General features: G+C 35.8%; 1 protein-coding gene across 1 annotated transcript in view; it reads left to right on the top strand.

The window, feature by feature from the left end:
* Positions 1-17,476, top strand: part of Sbf (SET domain binding factor) — a 69,817-nt gene extending 52,341 nt beyond the window's left edge. Inside the window, exons 36-41 of the mRNA XM_089247925.1 lie at positions 1,981-2,076; positions 3,510-3,723; positions 4,582-4,737; positions 6,129-6,283; positions 7,904-8,035; positions 11,419-17,476. Of these exons, the coding sequence (XP_089104051.1) occupies positions 1,981-2,076; positions 3,510-3,723; positions 4,582-4,737; positions 6,129-6,283; positions 7,904-8,035; positions 11,419-11,511 (846 nt within the window). The 3' untranslated portion in view covers positions 11,512-17,476. The remainder of the gene's footprint in view (positions 1-1,980; positions 2,077-3,509; positions 3,724-4,581; positions 4,738-6,128; positions 6,284-7,903; positions 8,036-11,418) is intronic.
* Positions 17,477-25,998: the final 8,522 nt, after the last annotated feature.

The following is a 25,998-nucleotide window of genomic DNA, read 5'->3' as shown; positions in this document are numbered from 1 at the left end:
ACCCCTGATTTCTGAAATATAATTCTGAAATATAAGTCTCCTGATTTCCCTTTATATATTGTTATTATTACCCCTCATAATTCCCTTGGGAGTTGAATTTTCAGAAATCCTGTCTTAGTGAGCCTCTATATTACAAAATATAATACTGACCAAATTTCATATTTTAGCTTCAGCGGTTCGGGCTAGGCTATGATTGCTACATATTACCTTTGAACACCCCCTCGACCCCCTTAGAAGTTGAATTTGAAAAATTCCTCCTTAGTGAGTCTCCACATTACAAAATAAAAATACTGACGAGGAAATTTCATATTTATTGCCTCAGCATGATTTTTCTGTATTCCCCATGTGGTGAATCATATTCGCCAGGCCAGGGTTAAGTATTTTATATAAGCTTTGAAAACCCCCCCCCCCCCCCCATTAAGACCCCCCTTAAGGGTAAAATTTTGGTGAAACCCTTTCTTAGTGAGCCCTTACATCATTTAACTTTTTACCGAAGATGCCCTGTTCCCCCCTCCCTGGGGGGGGGGGAGTGCTTACGTTGCTTCTTGCGACAGAGCCTGGGTGTCTCTGGGTTTCTCCAGCCCTTACATCATGAAATCAAACTACTTGCCAAATTTCATATCTATAGTTTCAACTGTTTCTGCTCGCCATGACTTTTGTATATAACCTATGAGTCCCCTTAAGGGCAGAATTTCTAAAAACCCCATCTTAGTGAGTCCTTGCATCATAAAATGGAACTACTTGCCGAATCTCATACTTATAGTTTCAGCAGTTTTGGCTCAGCATAATTTCTCTGTATAATTTTTGAACCCCCCCCCCCCCCTTGTTAGTGAGTCTTCAAATCATGAAATGAAACTAATGACAAATGTAATTTTGCATTTATAGTTTGAGCAGTTTTGGCTTGGCATCTTTTCTTTTTTATAACCTTTGTACCTCCCTTATGACCCCCTTCAGGGTCAAATTTTGAGAAACCCCTTCTTAGTCAGTCTTTACATCATAAAATGAAATTACTGATCAAATTTAACATTTATAGTTTCTAGTTTCTGCTCGGTATGATTCCTATACATAACCTTTGTTTCCCCTTAGGGGTCGAATTCTGAAAAACCTCTTCTTAGTGAGTCTTTACACCATGAAATGAAACTACCCACAAAATTTCATATTTATAGGTTCTGTGATTTTGGCTTGGTGATGATGAATCAGTCAGGAGATATGTTATTTTATATATATAGATTAGATCTGAAACTTTTGAACATTAGTGAAATTGACTCATAAGCTTGATTGATTTAAAACATTTATTTTCAGTATCAACTTAGTCAAATATAAATATGCGGTTTGTTCAAAAAGTATATCTGAGCATAATGTTTCGTGCATAAACCAATGAAGCTAGGGAGACATGGTTTGGTGCACATGTGTAGGCAATCCCAATGCACATTCTTGAATTTTCACCTACTTGAAGAAGCTACCAGTCGCCGGCAGACTGTCAATGAATAAGGAAGTGTAAGTGAGCACCGTTGCCTTTTTATTTTTTGACAAAATGGCAGGCAAAACTTAGACAATGCTACTGAATCCAGTTTTGTGTGAAGCTTGGTGATTTCCAAATGGAAACAATCCTCAAGATCCAACAGACCTTTGGAGATGAAGAAATGGGCACCACACCAATAGAGGAGTGGTACAAAACCGCTTCAAAGATGGCCACAAAATCAAGATTTTCCCTGCCATTTCGTCAAGAACGAAAACCTACACTTCCTTACTCATTTGCAGTCTGAAAATAACTGCAAGCTTCTGCAGTAGGGAAAAATTCAAGCATGCCAACTAGGATTGTGTACATATATGTACCAAATCGGGCCTCTTTAGCTTCATCGGTTCAGACAAGAAAAATTGTGGTCGGATACTTTTTGAACAAACCCTGTGTATGCAATAAGAATCTTGATATCCTTTTTATCAACTATTATAGTAGAGTTTTTATTACTTTTGATTTAGACTATACACAATCAAGAAACTGAGCTGGGTTTGTTACCTCAGAAATGGTCAATGTTATGGGACAAAATGGAGCTTCCTAATACCGATTCCCTGACGGTAAGTGTTTATTGTATCAATGTACAATCGTATCTGTATATACTTCTGTACTGAAGATACTAAAATTAAAATACATAATTTATAATACCATTGAGATTGAAATTTCTAAATGCAGTTCAGCCAATTGAAAAATTTTTTTGATTGCCCTTTCATTTTTATTTGAAATATGCTGTATGTGGTTGATGACTTATATTTGAAGGGTCAAAAGAGCATGACCATAAAATTGATTCTTACTATCAATAAATGGAATATAATGCTACATCACCATCACAATTTCTTAGGCAATGCTGTTTCTTATAAACAGCGACACTCCAGCATACTATATCAAATCGTTCCAAGACTAACAATGTAAGTTTAGGTAAATTTGCCCACTGATGATGCTCTTTTTTCACTGGGGGGAGGGGAGGAGGTGTGTAGGTTTTCTTTGTTCTCTCTTATCTATTTGTCTTTTTGAAGCCACTCTTGTGGAAAAATAACCTTTATTTCTAAGAAAACAGAATCAAAATGCCCTCAAAATTTACTCAAAATATGTATAATTGAAAAAAAAATCAATAGATAAGGTGAAGTAAATACAGGGAGAGTTGAAGTATTATTCTATACAATAATCTCTCACTCATATGTTTTTGTCAGTTATAAGACGAATTTCTGTACTTCCAGTCAAAAATTTATGTAAATAATGCTATTATTTAGGGGTCATTCAAGTATTACGTCAGCATCGAGGGGGGTTCGGATTTGCTGACTTTTGATGACAAGGGGAGTTTAAAAGTTGCTTATATGTCATCAACCATCCTTTTTGAAGATATGAAATATTCTAAACTGCTGACAGGGGGGGGGGGGGGTCAAAAATGGCTAAAAATCTGCTTACGTAATACTTGAATGGCCCCTTATGCATAAATCACTTATATGCTTCTCTCACTTATGTGTCTTTTTTCTGGTAGCCAGGTCGATAAGATACTCGCCTAAAGTACCAAAGGATGTTTAGAGGTGTTGTGAGTTCGATACCCGGTTCATCCTTGTCAGAAAACTTTCCTGACACAGAGGTACAACAAAAATGGCGACATGACCGCAGAAAAAATTGCCACCGCAGGGAGTCCCCCATCGAGGGGTTAGCATACCAACCTCTCGATGAGTATAAAGAACAAGCCTGCCATTCATAATCAGCAATAAATTGTAGGTCCCAGTCTAATTAGCCCTCATGTGCAGAAAATGACCCTGGTGTGACAAAAATGATCAATGATCTTTGTTCTCTTGCACAATTGCATGAGATATCACTATATTTATTGAACTTTTGGCACAAAGTCTAATTAGGTCAAACTGCATCACTGTACTTCGAAAATGTTTCTATATTATTTTTTAAAAAAAAAGATTTTTTTGAATAGTGACAGCTCACAGACAGAAGAATATCCTCTCATATATGTATTTGCTTTTTTTAGAGACAGTCATCATTTTCTACCCAGCTGGTGAGGTCACATGGTCGCTCTATACATAAGCGATCCACCATCGAGATTTTAGTTCGTGGCAAGATGGTTGGTGAAGCAGCTCAGCCACAAGTTTATTCGCATCCACACCGTTTCGAGAAATACAACTACACCACTCCCACTTACTGTGACCTCTGTTCTCATGTATTATGGGGTTTGGTCAAAACAGGTTTGTACATGTATAGTGTACATATAAATGCTCATAAATTATTAGTTATTGCAACCGTTGAAGAGTATTAACACTTTTGATTGGTGACATTGTCTTAGAAAATCATTCCTGCACCTTCTTTTTACAGTTTTTTGAAAAGTATTTCTAATCAATTTCCAATGTAACTATTGTCCTTCTTTGAGCTTTTCTGCATACGTTTGTTTTTAGTAATTTATTCTGAAAAAAAAAAAAAAATGCACTCGTGTTATGTCATAATAAAGCCCCATCAAATTAAAGTTGATGCTCGTCCACCCGCGCCCCCCCCCCCCCCCCCCATCCTCAGCTGGATCACCAGAAACCAATCATGAAGGGAAAACATCCCAGAAATTAAGATATCACTCTGCATCACCTCGGGAAACCAAAACAAATTTACTTAAAAATGCAATAACAAAATATAGCAATTTCTTAACAGTTTTATGTAACATTATACATTATGAGATTGACTCCACATAGAATTCTCACCAGGGTGCTGATCCCCTCTCACATTACAGTGTCTGCCCTGCAACAGTCATACAGAGTTATTTATCAGACATCTTATTGTAGGCAGGGCTGAGCTGATGTCAGATGTTGTATTTGGATCGAGCAGTCATTGCAGATTATTATATTGGTCGGAAAATAAGATGAGATGAATAGAAAAACATTTGGGACATGTACTAGTAATTATAATGGAATGATCACAATAGTGCATGGTCGTTATGCCAAATGTCGGCTATTATTTTTTTTATGTATGTTATGACACACATATTCAGTGATATTCAGTTTTCACTGCCAAGCAATAGGCATTTTTCACGTTAAATTCTCTTTTATGAATTTTTTCAGGAATGAGGTGCATCGATTGTGGTTACAATTGTCATGAAAAGTGCTTGGAAAATGTTCCGAAAAACTGCACAAAATATAAATCTGTCAGTGATTCAGGAGCAACTTCTGCTACCGTGTCTAAAGTGGGCAGTGTGGAAAGTTCTTCTGTAACCTCAAGTAAGTAAAACTCGTGGGACTCTCGCATGCACATAACACATTTACAGTATGAATATCATCATATCTCTGATTTTTGACTATTTAAAAATTCAGTTTCACATTATTTTATTTGAATTTAATAACTTTATGGTTTGGCCTTAAAATTTGGCAAGACTGGCATTTGTGTTTAAAATCACTTAATTTTCATTGAAATTTGTTATTTGTGAGTAGAGTTGGTGTTTGTGCTGATTTTCAGTTCTGCATTTTGCAGATATTAAAAAAATAATAATGTGCATTTGCGGCTATCCTTTTTCTGGTGCAATTTATAGATTCTTCTAAGTTGAGGTTAAAAGTGAAACAATTCTGGAAAGAATCATGATTAGTTAAAATTGAATCATTAAGAGACATTCTGGATAAAGTGCAAAATTGTGAAACTACCACATTTTAATGTGTGTAAGGAACCCCTCCCCTTTTTGCCAAAAACTGGATCCCAGAAATAGGAGAGGTTTCTTATACATGGATAGTATTATATCTTTTCAATTTTTTTCTAAATTTTAAGCCCAAAAAATCAAGGGGTTCCTTATACATGTTAAAATACTGTATTTTGTAGCTCTCAAGTGAACTGTGACAAGTTGTTCGTCAATAGATTATTGCAGGATTCCCTAGCAATTCTGAAAGTCAGGGAAAGGAGAAATGGCCAGGGAAACTGTTGAAATATATTAGAAAATTCTGGGAAATATGCATATATTCGATAAACACCAGGAGAAATTCTGTGAAGGAAGACAAAACAAACTCTAGGAACGTTTGGAAATTTATGATTTTGAATTATACACTCTAACCTCGGATGTCGCACCAATCCACTCAGTGCCAGAAATATTCAGTGAACAAATTTCCTTCCCCTAGAAATGTTCTATTGTTTCTAGGGATTACACGTGTTTAACCATGATTTAATATAACAAAATTTTTTATGGCACTAAACTTCTGCAAAATAAATGGTGGCTTTAAATCAAGGTTTGTATTTCTTTCTTCAGGAGTTTTTATCAGTGAAACTATCAAGCAAAAATTATGTGCTAGGGGTGTCTTTTTGCTGAAGCAATGAAACTTTTTGGAAAGAAATAGTTCTCCAATCAATGCTAGACGGGAAAGCTATATGTCTCTTTTTTTTAGGAAAAGACATGATCAAAAATTTCTCACCCTTCCGTAACTTTTAAACATTTACCTCCAAATAATCAATGAATTGAATGCAAACCTTAGATAATTGAATAATCAAAATGTTTCCGAACCTTAGTCACTCTACAGGGTATGGTTATCATAAGGCAAAGAAGAATGTGTATTGTATTATGTATAAATATAAACTTTCATTCCTTTGGATTAATTTTTTTTCTCTTGTTCAAATGTTTGTGTTTCTAAAGGTGTGTCTGCAATGCAAACCAGCAGTCAATACTATGATCAGTTTTCTTCGAACGTTGCTGAAAATCGCACGCATGAAGGTTACCTGTATAAACGGGGTGTTGTTTTAAAAGGTTGGAAACAAAGATGGTTTGTGCTGGATTCTATCAAACATCAGGTGCATAATATTTGGAAATTATATTAGTTCTTTTTACGTGACTTGTACATGTGTGATGTCATACATATATAGGATGTATATAATTAAAGGTTTCCCCTGTTCCAAACTGTATACAGCCTTAACTGCCACGATATAGCTTTGAAATTTCAGGAATGTCTTGGATAGTAAAGAAATTTAGTGCAAAAAAATATATATATGTTCAGACACATTCACCACTAGTCTGTTTCCTATGCCAATTGTAGTGAACATGCAAGTTTTTTTGCAAACATGTGAAAAAACTGCTCAAGCCACATGCATGAAAACATCTTCCCTGCAGAATCATCACAATATTTTAATTTCTTCAGTAAAGAATATGATGTTAAATTTAAAAGGCAATGCTTTGGAGGTTAAACTCTCTTATAATCATAGTGATTATGCACCAGGTTGAGATTTTATGTCCTTTCAAGGTTTGTCTAGGTTTTGAAAATTCTTCCTATCGCTTCATTAAGACTTCTTTAAACTTTCATGATCTTCTAATGAATTGTTAGTGCTGTAGACAGCTCAGAACTGAGGAACTAGATCAGATACAAGGTTTGTTTAAAATGTATCTGACCATAATTTTTCATGCATCAACCAATGAAGCTACGGAAGCATAGTTTGGTGCACATATTTAGGTGATCTTAGTGTGCATGCTTAAATTTCTTCCTGCGTACAGAAGCTGCCACTTGCTGACAGACCACCGATAAGTAAGGAAGGGTAAGTGAGCATCGTTTCATTTTCGTTTTTGACAAAATGGCAGGAAAAACTTGAATAATGCTACTACATTAATTGTGATGGAGCTGACGCAGAACCTCTTGGTAGTACTCGTCGATGGTTGTACTCTGTGGTTTGCACTTTAGCAAGTCCTGTGTGATTTCCAAATTATGTTGTTTCTTACCAATTCTTAGCAGCTTTGGCACAAACTTTGCTGATATTCTCCGGAATTGGAAATGATCATTCAAAATGGAATGAACGAATCCAATGCTGATGCTTGCTTCATCTGCAAGTTCTCTAACCATGATTTAGTGATCCTGCATCACTAGAGTCCTCACTTGGCCAATAATAATCTCATTCCTTCACATAGTACCAGTGGACTACCAGAATGGGCTTCATTCTCCTCTCCATTGATGTGCTGTCATCTTTGAAGCAGGTGTGTCACTTCTTTATTTGTATAGTGCCCGTAGTTCCACCTCTGGCAGCCTGTTGAATCTTAGATTGTTTCCACTCGGAAATCACCTAGCTTCACACAAAATTAAATGCAGCAGTGTTCAAGTTTTTCTGACATTTTGTCAAAAACCGAAAATGTGACACAGAGCTCACACTTCCTCACTCATTGGCAGTCTACTGGCTTCTGCAGGAAAAATTTCAAGCATATGCACTAGGATTGTCTACACTTATTTGGTTTGTTACATGTCCATAGGTAATCCTAGGTCTGAAATGTGCGTGGGCGCCCACATACATTTACCAAACCACTCCTAGCTTCATTGATTCACACGCGAAAAGTTATGGTCAGATGCTCTTTGAACAAATTATATAGACTTCAACCAAACAATATTAAATGAACAAAATATCTCATGTCAGTCTTCTATATCACTTCTGTAGCTACGCTATTATGATGCCATGGAAGATTCTCATTGCAAAGGATTCATTGACCTTGCCGAGGTTGTTTCTGTGGCTCCTGCTTCGATTATACAAGGTGCTCCGAAGAAAGCAGATGAGAAATCATTCTTTGATGTGAGTCACTTTTGTTATTTATTACAATAGAATCTAAGTGTCCAAGTTAATCAAGGTAGTTTGATCAATTGATTAGTCTGTATAACTGTGCATAGTGGCATTTCCCATATAACAGAGCTGAACCTATTTCAATATGAGTGAAAATTTATCTGTTGAGCTGTAAAATTAAAATAAGGGTCTAGAAGCTGATGATGTGCAGAATATTGTAGAAATTAGCTCGTTTTATTCATAAAAATCTAGAAAAACTATTTGCACTTTTTCTCTGGTCAGTAACCAAAGGTCTGTTCAGCCGAAATCTGGGTCTGTTTTCTGGACTTTTCGCAAAATTCCGGATCTTGAAAACAGACCCATCATAAAATTCCAGATCTAAAAAACAGATCCTGCACAAAATGCAAATTAACGAAACATAATTTGGCATAAAACAAAAATAGGGCCCCTACAAAAATAATCTAAACAGTTGCCTTTGGTAATTTTTATCAATATAAAAGTATACTGGTTTTAAAATTATATATTACTAGCTGATACCCGGCAACGTTGCCCGCCCCGTAAAAAATGTATATATGTATAGCTTATTAATTATTTCTTAATCAAAAAAATTTCTGCATCAAGTAAGAAAAAATTACTTTTATTTTTAAGTATTTTAATTAAAAACTTCAGGCAATCACTTGTGGATACACAATATTTTTTGTTTTTCCATCTGGTGTGTAGATGCCAAATTTTTGGGATTACTAACACGCGACGTAAAACTGTCCGTGTGAAAATCTGGGCTCTAGTAGGTTGATACCTGCCACTGCTAAGGACTGGCCTTGCGCTTTGTTAATTGTCATGGCAAAAGCCAAACAAATCGGGAACTATAATCACTTGAAAGTGAATGGCATTTCTTCAGTGGTAATTGGGATACGTGGAATGAAGACGTCTTCTCCTTTGGCACATGCAGTTAGAATCATTGCTTCAATGATGTAATTGTGCGATTTCTTCACACAGAGTCTGGTGCCATTGCCGCCTCTCGGTGTCTCCGAATTTCTTAAAAGCATTATGAGTGCTCCGACTTTGAGGGTCAAGTTGTGTGGTGGCACACCCAGAATATCCAAAGAGTTCAGAAATTCTGCAGGATACAGAACAGTCTGCCTGTGACAGTGTCAACCAATTTGTAAGAGGTGGAGTCCCGGAATAATTTTTAGGATATTTTCGTTGATCTTGTTCACGCTGTCATTTTTTGGTGCCAGAATCGCTCTCTCACAAAGCCACTTATCGTTTGGGTGATTGACTTTGCAAGTTCTTGAACTGAGTTTAACAACTGACAAAATCCATTTGGGAACATAATCAGTTCAGTGCTTCGGTCTACGGGAATTCTTCCATTGCCAAGTTTGATCCACTGATGTCAAAATGATAGCAGTGCTGAGTCATTTTGCAGTTGAACTCGCATGTTGGTAGATAATGATAATATTTTAACTTCGTTCCAGAGTGTTGATAATTTGAAGCAAGCATTGAGTTCAACAGCTGGCGTTGAACATTTTTATTCTAAGTTTTGTCATCGTAGTTGTTGTTCTCTGTTGTTAGAGACGTCATATGTCCAGCTTGTGCAGTGAATATTATTCAAACACCTTTTAAGCATTTTTTAAATTGAAACTATACCTCTACGATGGGCGGTTGATGAGATAAAGGCCACATTAGCATTTACAGGACACCCTGTATATAGGCTAGCAGAAATACCCGGCGCTTCCCGGGTTTTCTTCAATTTCTGGGAGAATTGGAAAAGTGACAAACTGTTATAAAGGAATAAGCTGTTATAATAACAGAATTAAAGGTGTGACAAACCATTGTAAAGGCATATACAGTCAAACCTCGTTAGTACGTCATCCAGTTAACACGTCACTCCGCTTAACGGGTCACTTTTTGGAAGTCCCAGTTGTCCTCAGGCGGGAATTGGCACAGCTATGGCTTACTCCCTTTAACGAGTCACCCCGCTTACTAAGTCATATTTTTGCTCTCCCAAGAGTGACTCATTAACGAGGTTTGACTGTATATATACACGTCTGAAACGCATTGCTAGGGAACCACGGTAACCAAAGTAAACGTTCCGAAAGTAATTGTTGAGGTCCCAAAACCATTGTTGAGTGACAGTTTTTTGCCCATTTCGGCATTTGCCCAGCTCTGACAAACTTTTAAAGTAGCCTACAGTTCAATCCCGGTCCTGTTTGGTATATATGCAAAATCTGACGACGATCGGTCTAAAACTGTAGGTTTGTATAAAGAACATACATACAGACATACTTTCACATTTATATATAAGATTATAAAAAAAATATATGTTTGTTTTAGGATAAGAAAGTTATCATTTTAAAATTAGAAAAAATTTCTGGAGACAGCGATGACGAGGACATTTCCTTAACAAATGAAAATTTATTCAAGCAAATTTTAAAAATCTCTTGAGGAAAAAAATTAAAAACAGCCTTTACATAAATTGGAATATAAAGTGATAAAAAAAAGTGTGTCAAATGTATTTAATGTAAACTGCTGGACACAATTTAGGCCAATTTCGTGAGATTCACCCATATATACAGTAAAAAATTGTTAACTTGTCACCCTAATAAGTTGCCACTCCGGTTAAGTCATTTTTCTTTGGCCCCATCAAGCTGTCATAGATATAGCAATGTTTACTTATCGCTAATTTCTGTTAACTTGTCATTATGGAAAAGTTTAAGAGAGAGAAGCAGATTATTTCTATGGCTTCCTTCAAAGAAAAAGCTTGATAACAGCATTACCATGTGTTCAAAAGTGACCATAAAAGCCTTATTTACCAAAACGGAACAGCTCTAGGAGCGAAAGTTATACTGAGGAAGTCCATTTGCCATCTGAAAAAAAACAAGTTCTAGAAACTTTTGGGACTGTTCGAGCTGATTTCTTCATGGTCTCCACTAATTTAAGGCTTCAAATTTAAACAAGATATACTTGTTGAAAAACCAGACATATTTCCCCAAGTTAAGGGCTTCTAGTGTCTGCTTTACCCTGCTTATGACCCCCAAAGTCAAAATTTGGCCCCACGTTTGGTTTATCTTGAAATTGTATCATTAATTATTGATAAATGTGCCAGTATATTTTACCATATAAGTAAAATACTAAAAGCTGAAAAAAAAGGTAAAATCTATATAAATTTTGTTAAGATTATAATTTTAAGTCATATTTAATAAGTTTTATTTTACTTTAAAATTATGAGATTTTCACAGTATTGCACATTGAAACTGGCAGCATTTTGTTTAAGTCATAATTTTTCTATAACGTGAGAGACGTCTTAACAAGGTTTTACTATATTTCTCTATATTTATATACACACACATAGTCTCTGAAATAATTTTCAGATGTACTTGTTACATGTGTTTCAGCTTCGTACGATAAGGAGGACGTACAACTTTCAAGCAGCAGACAGCATAGCAGCTCAAGAATGGGTCGAGAAAATTCAAGCCTGCTTACAGTGATTTTTAAAGACTGTTTGAAAAAGAAGAAACAAATAGCATCTTTTATTGCTTTCCATTTATGAATATAAGTGTCCTCTTTAAATAGAGTTCTTTGAAGTGCCAATGTAGCAGCGAGAAAAAAAAACAAAACGGTGAGAATTTCTTTGCTTATTCACTCGATACTTCCCTTGCATGACATATTCTCACAGGTCATTCCTGTCATCTAAGTGTACTCATAAGTTGCAGAGAATCATGGTGGCATTTTTTTTTTTTACATTATACATGACGAACATTTACTCTGCAACCATGCTGCCCGGGACAATTACGTAAATTCAGCAGCATCGATACTGATATTGTTCTGTCGATTTCATTGCCTTTATACAAAGCTATGCATATATGTATGTTTGTAAAAAGATTTTATTTACCTACATATAAATGTTTGTTGGTTAGGAAGAAATGGCATCTTTCCTCGTTTGTTAGGCGTTGAATGTCTTCTTTCTTAAATAAATAAATATATATTATGAATATATGTATGTGTGTACCTTCTATTAAACAATAACTGTCAATATTTAATAATATGTGACTGCTGATTTTTTTTTTTACCCTCGTTTCTCTTACCATAAACAGAAATGATATTATCTAGAGATATATTGAATTGATGTGCGAGAAGACTTTTTTAATGTAAATATGTATTTATATTTCAAGTTTTTCAGTTCCTTTCGCCATAAGTGTGCAACTTGTATGTTGCTTCACGCTTAATGTCTGCCGTTCTTTTTGAATTTATGTATGTGTAATTATCGGCTTTAGACACAATATCCTGTAATCCGAATTACGGGAAAGCCTTCAGATTATTGTACTGAGCTGCCACATCACTTTGTTTGTCTTTTATAGTAGAACAATACCTTCCAGAGATGTTTTTTTTTTTCTTCTTTTTTTTTAATTTCAGTGGACAAGAAATGTTGGCATTGAATATTTTTTTCCCCTTTCACAGAGCTTTTTTTACTTCAGCACACTCTACCAAAATGCTGAGTTCGCTGTGTTCATAGTATAATGATTACTACTTGACTACTTAAGCATGTTTTGCACGTTATTAGCATATTGAAATACTCTATATGAACTGGCCGTTATTTGGATTGATTGAAATTTTGTGGTTTTAGACTGATTCAATCATTTCCAGCTATAGGTGGCGTGACAACATGTGATATAGTATAGAAATGCAATAACTTCCATTTCCATTTATTTTTTACACAAGCTGAAATAATAGGCTGTCTATGAATAATTTGAGCAGTTTTAGGATGTCGTTTTAGGCATTTTTGAAAACTTTTTTTTTCCGACAGGCTAGGTTTCCAGTTGGTGTTTCTTGAGAGCTTTCTTTGGAGAAGTTGAGTGGGGGGGGGGGCAGTTCCACAGTATTAAAAGCTGTAAAATGTCTCGGGTTGCAATAAAAATACCAATAATAACACAAATATTCAAGTGGAAAACTTTCGTACCTACGAGGGATTCAGCAAGAACAAAAACGTTGGAAATCCTCCGCATTACAAGCTCAAAATCAGAGTTGGGAGGCCGCAACAACAATTGGTGATCACTGTTCCCAACATAAATGATCCATCACTTTTGCAATCTGGCGTTGAAAAATTCATGAGCATTATGAGAAATATGGGGCAGAGCACCATCCTGTATGTACATGAAGTCTTCATTGTTGGTCCAACTGGATCATAAACCAATTTCCTGTCATGCCTACATGTATGTGTCCTATAGCCAAAATAGAAAAAACAAACCGTTTTCTCGTAACCTTTTCAAGTACAGAACAGCCACTGTTTTCTTGCTGCTATAAACGGGAACTAAATAGAATAAGTACTTGTGGCATAGGATATATAATCTCTGCAGCCCCCCATCCCAGTGATGAGTTTCCCCTAAGCATTGGATTGCTTCAACCCAAATGGAAAATATTTTTTATTGAAATTGAAAACGATTATGAAGGGATGAGCTGGTGTCACACCCACCTTTTCATTGAATTCTTGGCTATCCCGCTTTTAATGTTCTAAGAATCGATCCAAAGTGAGCTGTGTATTCACAGGTGTCTTTGACAATCCTTCTGTGGTGAAAACGTTTTTGCACCATTGACATCGATTTCTCCTTTTCTCCATAAAAGTTTTTCTTTTATTTCTAAAATCTTGCTCAATTGAACCATTTTACCAGTGTTCTTCAACTCTTATACCTGGGGACTAGTAAAAAATTTTGAATAATTTCAGACTGGCTGAAATATAGTAAATAATTCCCATACCAGGTGATGGCAAAGACAAATAAAATCCAATATAGACACAGTATTTTATTTGTCATAGATCTGAAATATTAATTAGCAGCTGCCTGAATCGAAACCACCTTCTCAGCCACCTCGTTGGGCATTTTGCCTGTTGCGGCGTTGTATTTGTATTTGAATTGCGCAAAATGTTTTTCAGACCACCAGAAAATTCTTACTAACCAACAGTGGTCTGCAAACCACTAATATATAAACATTTTGCCCAACCACTGGATTCAATCAAGTTGAATCAATTCCATTAATCATTTTGCATCACCTGTCTGAATTCTCAAAAACTCCTTAGCATCACAATCGTAACTTGATCTATGAATTTTTCTTTTCTTTTATTGTTGGCAATATAATAGACAAGAGAGTTTTAATGTCTATTAATGCCAATCACATAGTCTGTAAAATGGTATTGTTCCTTATCGCGGAAAGGGAAATAATCCACTCTTCTCATCGGTAGCTTTTATGCCAAATGTGGAAAAATCTGTGATTTTTTTCCACAGAGGTTAAAAAGAATACTTGTAGATTATAATTCAACTGGTTTCAACTAATTGAAACGAGCTTAAATACTGTTATTTCGCTGTTTTGTTTCTCCAAATACTCACCAAGGTTGATATGGTACTGCTACGTAAAATCAGTTTCATTATTGATCAACAGTGAAACAAACATAGACTGACTGTGAGCGAAGCACATCCAATTTATGTAGTTGCATTCATTTAGAGCAGTCACAAAAACAATTATGAAACTTCACCAATTATTCATAGACACCTTATATTGAATCAAGATAAGCTTCAGACTGATTTCAAAGAAATGATTACTTTTGGACTGATTAAAAATTGAATCACCGCTGAAAAAAAAACTCGTTCTAATACGTAAAAACTTGTTTTCACAGATTTGTTTGTATTTTTATTAGTATGCTCATTTTTGTTGGTTTTTTTTTTTTTTTTTCAATATTTTGAATATTATTTAGTCATAGTTTTTTGCTCATTTTTCATTGTATGACTTATTAATCTTGATTAGTTACATGCCATATTGTCGAGTAATTTGAGTCGGGAAGAAGATAAAAGTAAAATATTAATGCAACTGTGTGTATAACGTCTGAAATGGAATTCGTGCCTTTATTTGCAATGTGAGCGTTTTTCATATACTGCATTGTTTTTGTTGTTGTTCTTTTTTTCTTCTTTTTTATATTGATTTTGTGTAAATTGTGGAAAAGGCTGGTGTTTTATATATATATAATTTAAATTTGATTTTTTTTGGGTATTTTTTTCCCTATCCCTTTTTTTTTAAAGCGATTGTTTGCTGCATTGATATGCTTAAAAATATTACTTTGATTTGATCCCCTGAAGCAGAATTGACTGAAAATATTCTATGGTAAAAATTTCCATAATAGCGTTTTCTACATAGTTATTTTTCCTTTCTTTTCTTAAAAGTCTTCCCAACATTGTTCTGCAAGTATATGCTACAGATTTTTGTATATTCTGCTTTGGGGACATATATATATATGTATATGTGTGTGTATAATGGTAAAAATGTGATTATTATATATAATAACCATCTATATATTGTGTGTACTTATCAAGCATTTTGGTAAGTTTGATAAATTCCCCTAAATTTATCACTTTTTACTCTTGTGCCAGACATGACCCAGGCTCTGTCCCATATGGGATATAAGCACATCACCCCTATGGGTTGGGTCATGCTGGAGAGAATATCACTTTTACTGGCAATTATGTATAGTATCCAAGCATCATTGGTAAATTTAATAAATACTAAAAACGTTATCACTTCTACTGGTGATTATGCATAATACACACGTGTTGCGTCATTGGTAAACATGATAAATCATACTATATGATTGATACACTAAACATGATAAATCATACTATATGATTGATATACTAAACATGATAATTCATACATGTATTTCATTATATCGGAGTACAATTGCAAAAAAATTTGTTGTCATTATATCAGAGTCCGACTATATTCATCACACATACTAGACTCATTTGGAATTTTTTTCATATTAAATTCAAAAAATTGCACTCTAGGGTATTATGCATAATCACTGGTAAAGGCGATGAATTTCAATTATTTATCAAATTTACCAACGATGCTTGAGTATTGTGTATAATCTCCGGTAAAAGGGATAAATTTATCAAACTTACTAAGACAATTGGTAAGTATGCATAAATAACCAGTTATTTTGTATAATAACACACTCACCAATTTATCACATTTACCATAACATATAGGGATAAGGATATTCTCTCCTTTATTCTGAAAAACAAAGCATATGCCGAATAGCTTGATTCATTTTTTTTTCTTTGTTATCTCACTTAAGCATTTGATCTGTACATGAAAATATCATATTTTTGCCGATTTTCACAATTTTCTATCTGCATCCTTGATTCATTGGTCAGAAAGTGATACCCATTAGGTGACAAAAAATCTTCGAGTAATTGTTTGTTCAGCTCATTGGACTGACCTTCTCAGGAATGCTGGAATTAATTCTGCTCAGTATTTTTTTCGCCAAGACATATCAAAATTCAATTTTACTCCTCCAAATTTCATTGAGGCATGAAAATACTCCTTCAAATTTTAGGTAATTTTTTTAATAGGATTATTTCTCACTGATAAATAAAATACTTCTCGTTTTTCAGAAATACCCCTTAAAATTTTGGAGAGTAGTGAAATTACTTTTCAAAATTACAGTTTCTGACAGCACTGATCCTGCGAGATTAATTCTAATTTTTCAATCACATTCTCACTTGCTTAGTAATTATGACTTCAGATGATCAATCCACTCTCCAAGAAATAATTTTAGAAAATGTTTTTTTTCTGGCTGCAGCCCTAACTTTGGTCGACCGTGTTTGATCACAGGCGTTGGTTCATTGAAGTTGTATTGTACATACAGTGGAAGCCTGCTATCACAAATATGGCTTATAACAAGAATCTCTCTATAAGGAGTGGTTCAAATAGCGTCAAAGATGCAAAAGTATTCTGTCTTAATTAGTTGTCTTAATTAGTCTTGACGTTAGTCAGCAAAATTTTCCTGAAAGGTTCATTTATCTTTCTTTCTGGAACAATTGAACTAAAAGGGTAGATTACTACCACTTATAACACTCCTCAACATTAGTCTGAGGTACTTTTAACTAACAACTAATGCCAGAAATTCAAACTTTCTACCTTCCCTTTATATTTTTAGATTTAGATTTTCCTCACGTACACACAGGATATGTGGCGATTTTATTTGAGTTTTGTCTGTCTTGGTGACTAATCAATGGCACTCATTACCGGGGCTTATTAGACTAGAAGCTGGGTTTCTTTTTATAAGGCTGTTTCTGAACTTCCGAATGAATGTTGTGCTAAAAAACTTTCCAGCACAAAAATGCTGATAAGTCCATGCAGTCAAAGAATTGAACACTGATATGATAAATGAGAATTTGAATTGTTCAGTCAGTCTGTTAATCATATTGAATATATGAAATTCTTTGCTGAAGCGTCTTAGAGAATCAACTGCTTTGTGGGACCAAAAATCAATTACATAATTACTACTACTAAACCACACATGCACCTCATCTATACTCCTCTGTGGAATTTCTTATGAATGAGTGCATGCTGGAATATACGTGTATGTGATGTGAACTAATGTGAGGTTTGTTTCTGTGTAATGCCTGTGATCAGTGCCGTCTTAACGCATGGGCCCACCCGGGCACGGCCCGGGGGCCTCAGGAGAAGAGGGGCCTCACAAAAATGAGATCCGATTGAAATTTTCTAGAATTTGCAAGGTAGGGCCTCAGAAAAACCAATTGTCCCGGGGGCCCACGATGCTCTTAAGACGGCCCTGCCTGTGATAATACTGCCATCTGTTCTTCAAACTATGTGTGAAGTGTAATGAATAAATTCCTGCTATTCTAAGCTATTGTTATAACAGACTGTAATGAACCACCTGTCACAATCAGAACCTCAGTAAGTACCACAAAGGAATCCACCACAATTAGAGTCGAGATTATGAACTCAAAATATTAATTTTAATTTCCACAGAATATTTAACAGTTAGATGTCAAAATTTTCCAAATTGATATCACCAAGTCATTGGTCCATATTTCCAATCTCCAGAAGTCAGTTCACCATAGCTGGATGTTTGAAGTCAACTTTCACCTGTCCTAAGGACCGATTCCCACTAAACAAATCTGAATCATTCCGAATCAAAGTGAACCCGATTCATTCAAACCAAGTCAATCAAACTGTTTTGGTTCACTTTCATAGTTAAAAGTTCCAGGTCCATCATGTCTGGTTTTTGATTCATGGCTGACTGAAGGGAGAAGATTCTGATCGGCTAAATCATGTACGAACAGGAATCAAGGCAGATTCAACTGGTGTAGAAGATTGGAACTCAGTCTGGGCTTGCTGAAGCACCAAACCAAATCTTGAGTCAGATTCGCCTTGATTTGAATTGATTCAGATTTATTTAATGTGAAGGAGCCCACAGGAGTTCAGGAACATGAAGGATTGGAGAGATATTCCAATAATATTACATTCTAACTCCCCAGGTGGTTAACTCCAGAGAGTGGTGAAGTTTGGCTGAATGTAAGTGTAGTAGAAATACAAGTGTGAAGAAACGACACAGTCACTGCATTTTATACCATAGAGGCAACCAATCAGTGTTGATTGTATCACTGATTTGCATATGTTCCACATTCCTTTCATCACCATGGAATCACGATACGGCAGTAGTGGCCATGATGCCATTTCAGCACTTATTTTGAATCAGGCGTGGCTCTTTTCTCACCCGCCATCGGTTAGTACCTCTACAATTAGGAGGATATAATGGGTATCACTACCTGACAACATTTTTGATATGAAATTATTCTTGGTCTCTTTTTTTTTTTTGCATATCATGTTAATGTTCCTCGAGTTATGTCTAAAAACAGAAGTATCGATTTCACTTTTTTTTGTTCACTTGTGGTGTTTCTATAAAGCTAAGGTTTGAGTTTCTGTTCTTTTATTGGCGGTGTCTTCGCCATCGTTTTTATACATTTATATATGCATATTTTTAATGAAATACATATATATATCCTATATCACCTGTGACGTAATAGTGAAAAATTGTTGGTTTTTCTTTTGCACTGAAAAAGAGTATTAAAGGTCTTATATGTGTGTGTGTACGTACAGTGCATATTTCAATGCAGTTGTGTCATTCGTTTGTGTACATAATTACCGCTTTTATTACACAAACGTTCTGAGATGGAAAAGCGGATGTGTATATGACATATATATATGTAATGTGATGGTGTCCTATATCTTCAGTACGATTCTATATTATTCTCGCTTTTTTTAATCATTTGTCTATGTGTTGTTATTTCCATTTTGCTCAAACATTGGTTTTATTTGAAATTAGAAATACACGCGAGTGATTATAATTTGTTATTAAAAGTTTTTTTTCAATATTAATTGCTGTGCTATGTATGTGTTGATATTGTCAGTCTAATATATAGTGGAACATCTCTGTAATGGATATCCGTGGGAACCGGAAATTTTGTCTGTTAACTAGGAGCATCTGTTTCTATGTCCTGGAATACCTTGAAATTTTATTCCATGGGATTCAAGAATTTTTGTCGTTTCTTAGTTTCTCGTGATAATTTTGCTTTCTTTCCATGATAATTTCTCTTTTTTTTGGGAGTGGGGGGGGGGGGGTTGCTGTATTTTAGATATCCATATTTTTTACAGGCATGTTTTTCTCAGCTATCGCTCTGAACATTTTGCCTGTTGTGGCCTTTGTATAAGTTTCCATTAACGAAAGTAGATTGTAAGATTCATTATGAAATCCACTGATGACTGTCACTGAATGATTGAGTTAAGCAAGCAGGTGACAAGTCAGTCTGCAAGTGAACAAGCAAATAGCAAATTGAGCAGGTGAGCAAATTTGTGAGCAATTGAGTTGATGAGTAACTTGCACACTCACTTGCTTTCTTATTTCCTTATTGACTATCATTTTCTCACTCGCTAACTCACTTGCTTGCTCATACAGTTACTAACTTCCTCAGTCATCCTCTCACTTGGACAGGTCACTCACTCAATCTTTTCATAGCGAACTATGTTGTATGCAAATTTTAATTGAATGAATTATTTTTCATTAAGCAACTTAGTGATAAGCAAGTGAATCAGTGAACAATTGAGTTAGTGAGTAACTTTCTCACTCACTTTTTCATTCACTGACTGACTCTCACATACTCTCTCATTTCGCCACCAGTTCTGACATTTGCTCACTCTAACTTGTTCGCTCACTCAATCAGCCTCTTATTTGCTCACTTGGTCATACACTGAATCTCTCTGGGGCGAATTATTGACTGTGAATTTTTCTCTAATGATTATTTGTCAGTAAGCAACTTGGTGAGTCAGCAAGCAAATGAGTTATTTAATGGCTTGCTCACTCACTTTCTTAATCATTCACTGACTCGCTCACTCTCTCATTTCCTTGCTTGTTCATTCATTTTCTCACTGACTCTGTCATTTACTCATTCGCTTGCTCACTCAGTCATTAACTTTCTTGATTGGGTGAGAGTGAACTTCCTACTGTTGCAAGTGAGCATCCTTTCACTTTCTCACTGACTTGGGTCACTCACTCAATCTTTCTGTGGGGAACTGCTGTCTATGATTTTTCCTTCGATAAAGGAATTATTAGTCTCAGTAAATTTTCCTTTGAGTTAATTGTTGGTGTTGAAATTTCCGGACACACTATCATTAGAAGTTCCATTGTATTTTACGGCGATAAAATTCATAGTCGAAACTCAGCTGTTCAATTGTATGAAGACTTTTCTTTTGCCAAAGTTTGAAGACTTCTGTAATTGACATATGTGGTCGTTGTATGGTTGCAACGCTTTTGCTCACATTTCATAAGCTGCTTATGGAGTTTGATTTAGATAATGGATGCACAAACCTGACCCCAAGATTCTTATATCGCTCTGGTAGCGATTGAAAATGACTTGCTGTATTTACTTTTTTTTTTGTATTTTTCTTTCCCTAATATTCGTCACTAAGAGAACTCTGTTTTTACAGCAGTTATCCTGGTAGAAGAATATGGTCCACAAACTGAATAAAAGTGTTTGTGCACCCATGATTTAGATGCCTCAACTTGCTATTTGTTGGCCGGTTCTTGTCTGAAAACAATTTTTTTTTTTAACTTTTGTTCAAGTTATATCTGGATGAGTCGCAGTATCAGGCCCTCTTCATTTAGATATGATAAACGATTGCAATCATATATGACAGTTCTGATTCAATGTTGCCTTTAAGAAATGTTCGAGATGAATGGAAGATAATTTCTGGAAGATAAGCTGCTGTAACATAAAAATCATTAAATACTTCTATTTTTGGGTGGGGGATAGTACAATAGACCTTGGTCGCAGTGCTAGGTTCTTTGGAACCACCCACCTATAAGTCTAAGTCTAACATAGAAGTCGAACCCACAGAAAAAGTTTCAGAATTTAAGTGGAATTTTTTTCATTTTAATTGCACAAATTTCTCAATTCAAGAACCATAATAGCTTTTGAAACTGTGACAGGCATCTCCTTGAGAAAAGTTCAAGAACTTCTAAATTTCTAAAAAACTACAGTGCGTTTTTTTAGTTTTATAAAGCATTATTACCAAAATGAAAAATACAAAGTTGAGGACAGGGGCCCATATTTATGTATTTAGTTGAAACAAGAACAGAAATTTATACTATTTGGATTCCAGCTGTAAGTTTAAAATGTCTAAAACAACGCTTTCCAAAAGTCTTCGCCAACCGAGAGACCAATAATACGACTAACACCCAGTTACATAATAACATTGTACTAGAATTCCACAATTTACTTGGGCCTTACAACCCGAAAAACTTCGATTGTCTTGACAACAATCTTTGTGAATGCCTTTCAAGAAAGCAATTTAAATCACTGCATGTATCATACACATAAAGGGACTTGAAAATTTTTGGCGAAACTCTTAAAAGCTGTCGTTTATCTTCTAGAAATTGTTTTAACCTGTAAAAGAAAAAGCACTCGCAAAAGACAAATTTGAAAAAATTCAGTGTATCAAGTTGTTGTTTCTTCGTCATCTGGCAGAGACATGCAACAAGAGTGAGCAAGATAGTCTCAACAGAAATAGCTGTCTATAATATAAAACGAAGGGATGTCTTGATGCATGTGGGAACGAACCTCTTATGACCTTGCATAGTGGTCAACATCGATTGTGTGTCAGACTTGTACGTGGTCCGAGGACATTGTCAGAGCCGCCCTTATTGAACACAGAGCCCAGTGCATAAATATTTAGCAGCTCCTTTTGCACCGATTTTATATATTTAGTGGAAGAGGGTAGTTGGCATCCAAAGATTCCTGCATCATAGAATATATAGGAATGCTGAAAAATATCCACTCAAAACATATAAAAATAGAATAAATTATAAATTAACACTAATTAAATTAATTTTGAATCTATGACAATTCGGAGCTGAAGCAAATTTTTTTAATTGATAAAAGAAGTAATGAAAATTAGGGCCTAATGATCTGGGTACTAATGAAAATTTAAAATTGATGAATCGGAGAAATGACAATTGAAAAATATAATTCTAGCACCCACCAATGAAAATTCAGAATTAATGAGAGGAAAAATTCTAGAATTGAAAAAAAAAATCCGGAAATGACGAAAATTCAGAATTAATGGAAGAAAGGGAAAAATACCCAGAATCGAGATAAAAATTCAGAATTGATGAAAGAAAAAATCCCAGAATTGAGATGAAAATTTAGAATTAATGAAAGAAAAATTCAGAATTAATGAGAGGAAAAATTGTAGAATTGATGAAAAAAAATCCTGGAAGTGATGAAAATTCAGAATTAGTTGAAAGGAAAAAAATCCAGAATTGTGATAAAAATTCAAAATGAATAATCCCAAAGTTTTGATGAAAATTCAGAATCAAATTAAAGCGCAAAACACCTTGTTTACCAGGAAAAAAAAAAATTATATTTTTGATTATTGTATATTCTTCACCTTTATTACCGTAAGTGTGGAGGGGCCGCTTCTGTCGCACACCTAGAAGGGCGGCTCTGGGCATTGTGTTCAGCCCTTGTGATGACACAATTGATGGCACCTACTGCCAGTGTCCATCAGGAGTCTCTCTTAGTAGTTATGAGTTTGGTGTCGAACGCTACATCACTTTATTTTGTCTTGAGAAGTCTTATTCGTGATATACAAAAAAAAATTACTTTTTGAAGTGCTGTCAGAATATGTTACTTCAAGACACTGCACTTGCGTTTAAGGTCGAGATTACATTTAAAAAGATTGATGAAAGATCTTGTACAGAACTTGAAAGAAAAAAAAACCAATAAACCGTGATTACATTTTCTCGAATGTAACCAATATGCTTTACTGGTTGCATTTTTCAAGTTTTGTAAAAGACCTGCCATAAAACTTTTATAATGTAATCCCCCTGGCTGTAAGCTCAAATCGTTGCTTGTCCCAAAGATATTTCTCTAAATTATTCTCCTCGCATTTTGTAAAGTGTTTATCTTCCTGAAGGAATTTCATTTTTTTTATGTATATTATATAAGTAGCTTCAAGCAGTACGTTATGTGTCTATGTTGTATCTGCTGACGTTGTAAAAAAAAACTTTGTTGTTGAAATATGCGCCTCATCATATCACTGTATTATCTGTGGTGCATTATTTTTTTTTCCTCTTTTTATTATTATTTTTGGCATGCACGTGAATGTCCGCACAAACTCTTTAAAAGAAGGAAAAAAATGTTTATATAAAATTTGGAAATAATGAAATTTTAGAATGGTGTCGTTTGTTATTGGCTAATTTTCTCGTAATAATCAATATTTGATACATACTGCACACAAAAAAAAAAAAAAAATTGGAGATTTTCTTGAAGGTACGAAGAGAGGGGAATTGAATTCTCTTACTTCGATGTTAATTGAGGCATATAACAGAAATTAACAATGGGTAACCACCATTTACTGCGATAATGGCTGTCACTCTTCTGATGAAAGCTATCCATGATTTTTTTGTTGACGTTTAAATTAGAATATGCAATTTCTGCAAAATCTTTTGAGACTAATTCGGATACAGATTTTGGCCATTATGCTGGAATTACACTGTAAGTTTGTCAAAAGATCTTTTACAAAACTTGGAAAAAAACCAACGAATAAGCGTATTGGTTACATTTGCTCGAATGTAACAGATATGCTTATTGGTTACATTTTTCAAATTTTATAAAAGAACTTCTCTAGTGTAATCCCATCCTGTGTTAATAACGTGCCCGAGTGGCGCAGTGGTAAGATGCTCGTCTTCCACTATGAAGAATGAAGATTGCCATCAAGGTCCATGGCCCCGAATACGGGCATAGAACGTCAGAAGCGAGTTCTTTACCTACCGAGCCTGGGGCGATCACGGATGTGGATAGAGCCTTCATTTCCCACCCAAATCCACTGGTTGGAAATTTACCGTATGGGGATATATGGCCGGAGTTGGTGTGCGGTAAAGTAGCAGCCTTATACTAACATCTGACATTCCCCAGTTCATCCTGAAGCCTGAGTGGCTTGGTGATAAGATACTTGTCTACCACCATGAAGGTGTTGCTAGGGAAAAATAAAGATACTTTCCCTAACAAGCTTGAGGCGACCACCAATAGATGGCGTCTTCATTTCTAGTCCAACTCGTTAATGGCAGTAAATAGCATAAAAGCGCATATACATTAGCGCACTGGTCTTGTGAACCCCCCCCCCCCTCCGCAGGGGTTCTAATCCGTTCGCGGGTACACGAACTCCCTTTGTGTTTGTTGGAAAAAGAAATTCCCAAAAACCGAAACCAAATTTGATTCAATCAGCGCAAGCATCGTTCACACCACTAGGGGCGGGTTAAGCAAGGGGGTGCAATGCACCCAGGCGGAAGCGTAGACCTTAGTTAAGTCTACTACTAAACCATACATAAACCTCGTCCACATTCCTCTACGGAATTTCTAACGAATTGGTAAATGTTGGAATGTGTAAGTATGTGTTGTGAACCTGACGAAGTTTGTTTTTGTGTAATGCTTTTGTTATGTGTAGTGTTTCCATCTGCCATCAGTTTTTCTAATTATGAGTGAAGTGTAATGATTGGATAATTGTATTGTAGGCCTGTTGCTCTCTGCGGCGAGACTTTTAAAGGGGAGATCAACTCGCATTCGCACCTTGAAGTTAGGAACCACAGAAAACCAACTTCAGCCGACCACCACTATGGCGGCGGTGGGGTTCGAACCCGGGTCCTCGCGATTAAGACTACAAAATTTTAAAAAAAACCATTCTCAGTGAAAATTCACATGGCATCACGCTTGCGACATGCCTCGACAACGGCGATGTTGAGGAAATAGACATTGCCTGGGACCGCAATACCAAATACAAGAATGTAATCTATCAGGGGCGGCTGAAGACGAAATCTCTACCCCGTGCTGAACGTATATTTTGTGCCTCCTGCCTGTACCCCCCCCCCCCCCATAGTCCCTGCATCAGGGCCCCAGCCAGATTTTCCGTGTGGGGGGGGGGGGCGGCTTCTATGGTTAATTTATAGTGTTTAAAAAGAAAAATGGTAAGGATAGAGTATCAGGTCTCCCCGGGGGTGAATCCCTGTCAGCCCTACCCTTGTGGGGCCATGCCCCCCCCCCCCCAAATGATTCCTAACAAAAAAAAAAATTCCCTCTCCCTTCCATCTTGGATTTGGCGCCCCTCCAGTGCGGACAGAAATAATTTTGTTTAATATTTTTTTTTTGGCCAATGAAACTTTATTTCCCCCATTCACCTCGGATTGAGCACCGCTCTTGGGCCCCCGTGCGGCCGCAATGAGCCACAGAACCCACGAACCGCCCTTGTGGAACACCTTCGAAATAAATTTTTTGATAAAAATAATCTCATTATACATCATCTTTACAGGATATGTGATGATGGCTCACCAATTAGTGCTATTTGGGATTAAGTTGACTGGCATTATTGAGAACGGTAAAGTAATTCTGAACCCAAAAGCAGAAAAATCTTCAAAGGGGCGGGGCTTATGGTCACAAGCATTTTACACGGTAAGCAATGGTGTGCAGCTTTCTTCTGAAAAAAAATCAAGTTTATCTCGAGGTTCCCCTGACTGAAGCCCTGTCCGCCTTTAGGAGCGGCATATGAAGCTTCACACCCGGGCGGCAGGT

This window comes from Pholcus phalangioides, unplaced genomic scaffold (assembly GCF_987345545.1).
Source record: "Pholcus phalangioides strain wild (caught in Gottingen) unplaced genomic scaffold, Ppha-v1.0 ptg000018l_1, whole genome shotgun sequence".
Classification (NCBI taxonomy): Eukaryota; Metazoa; Arthropoda; class Arachnida; order Araneae; family Pholcidae; genus Pholcus; species Pholcus phalangioides.
This window is presented reverse-complemented; position numbering and strand designations above follow the sequence as displayed.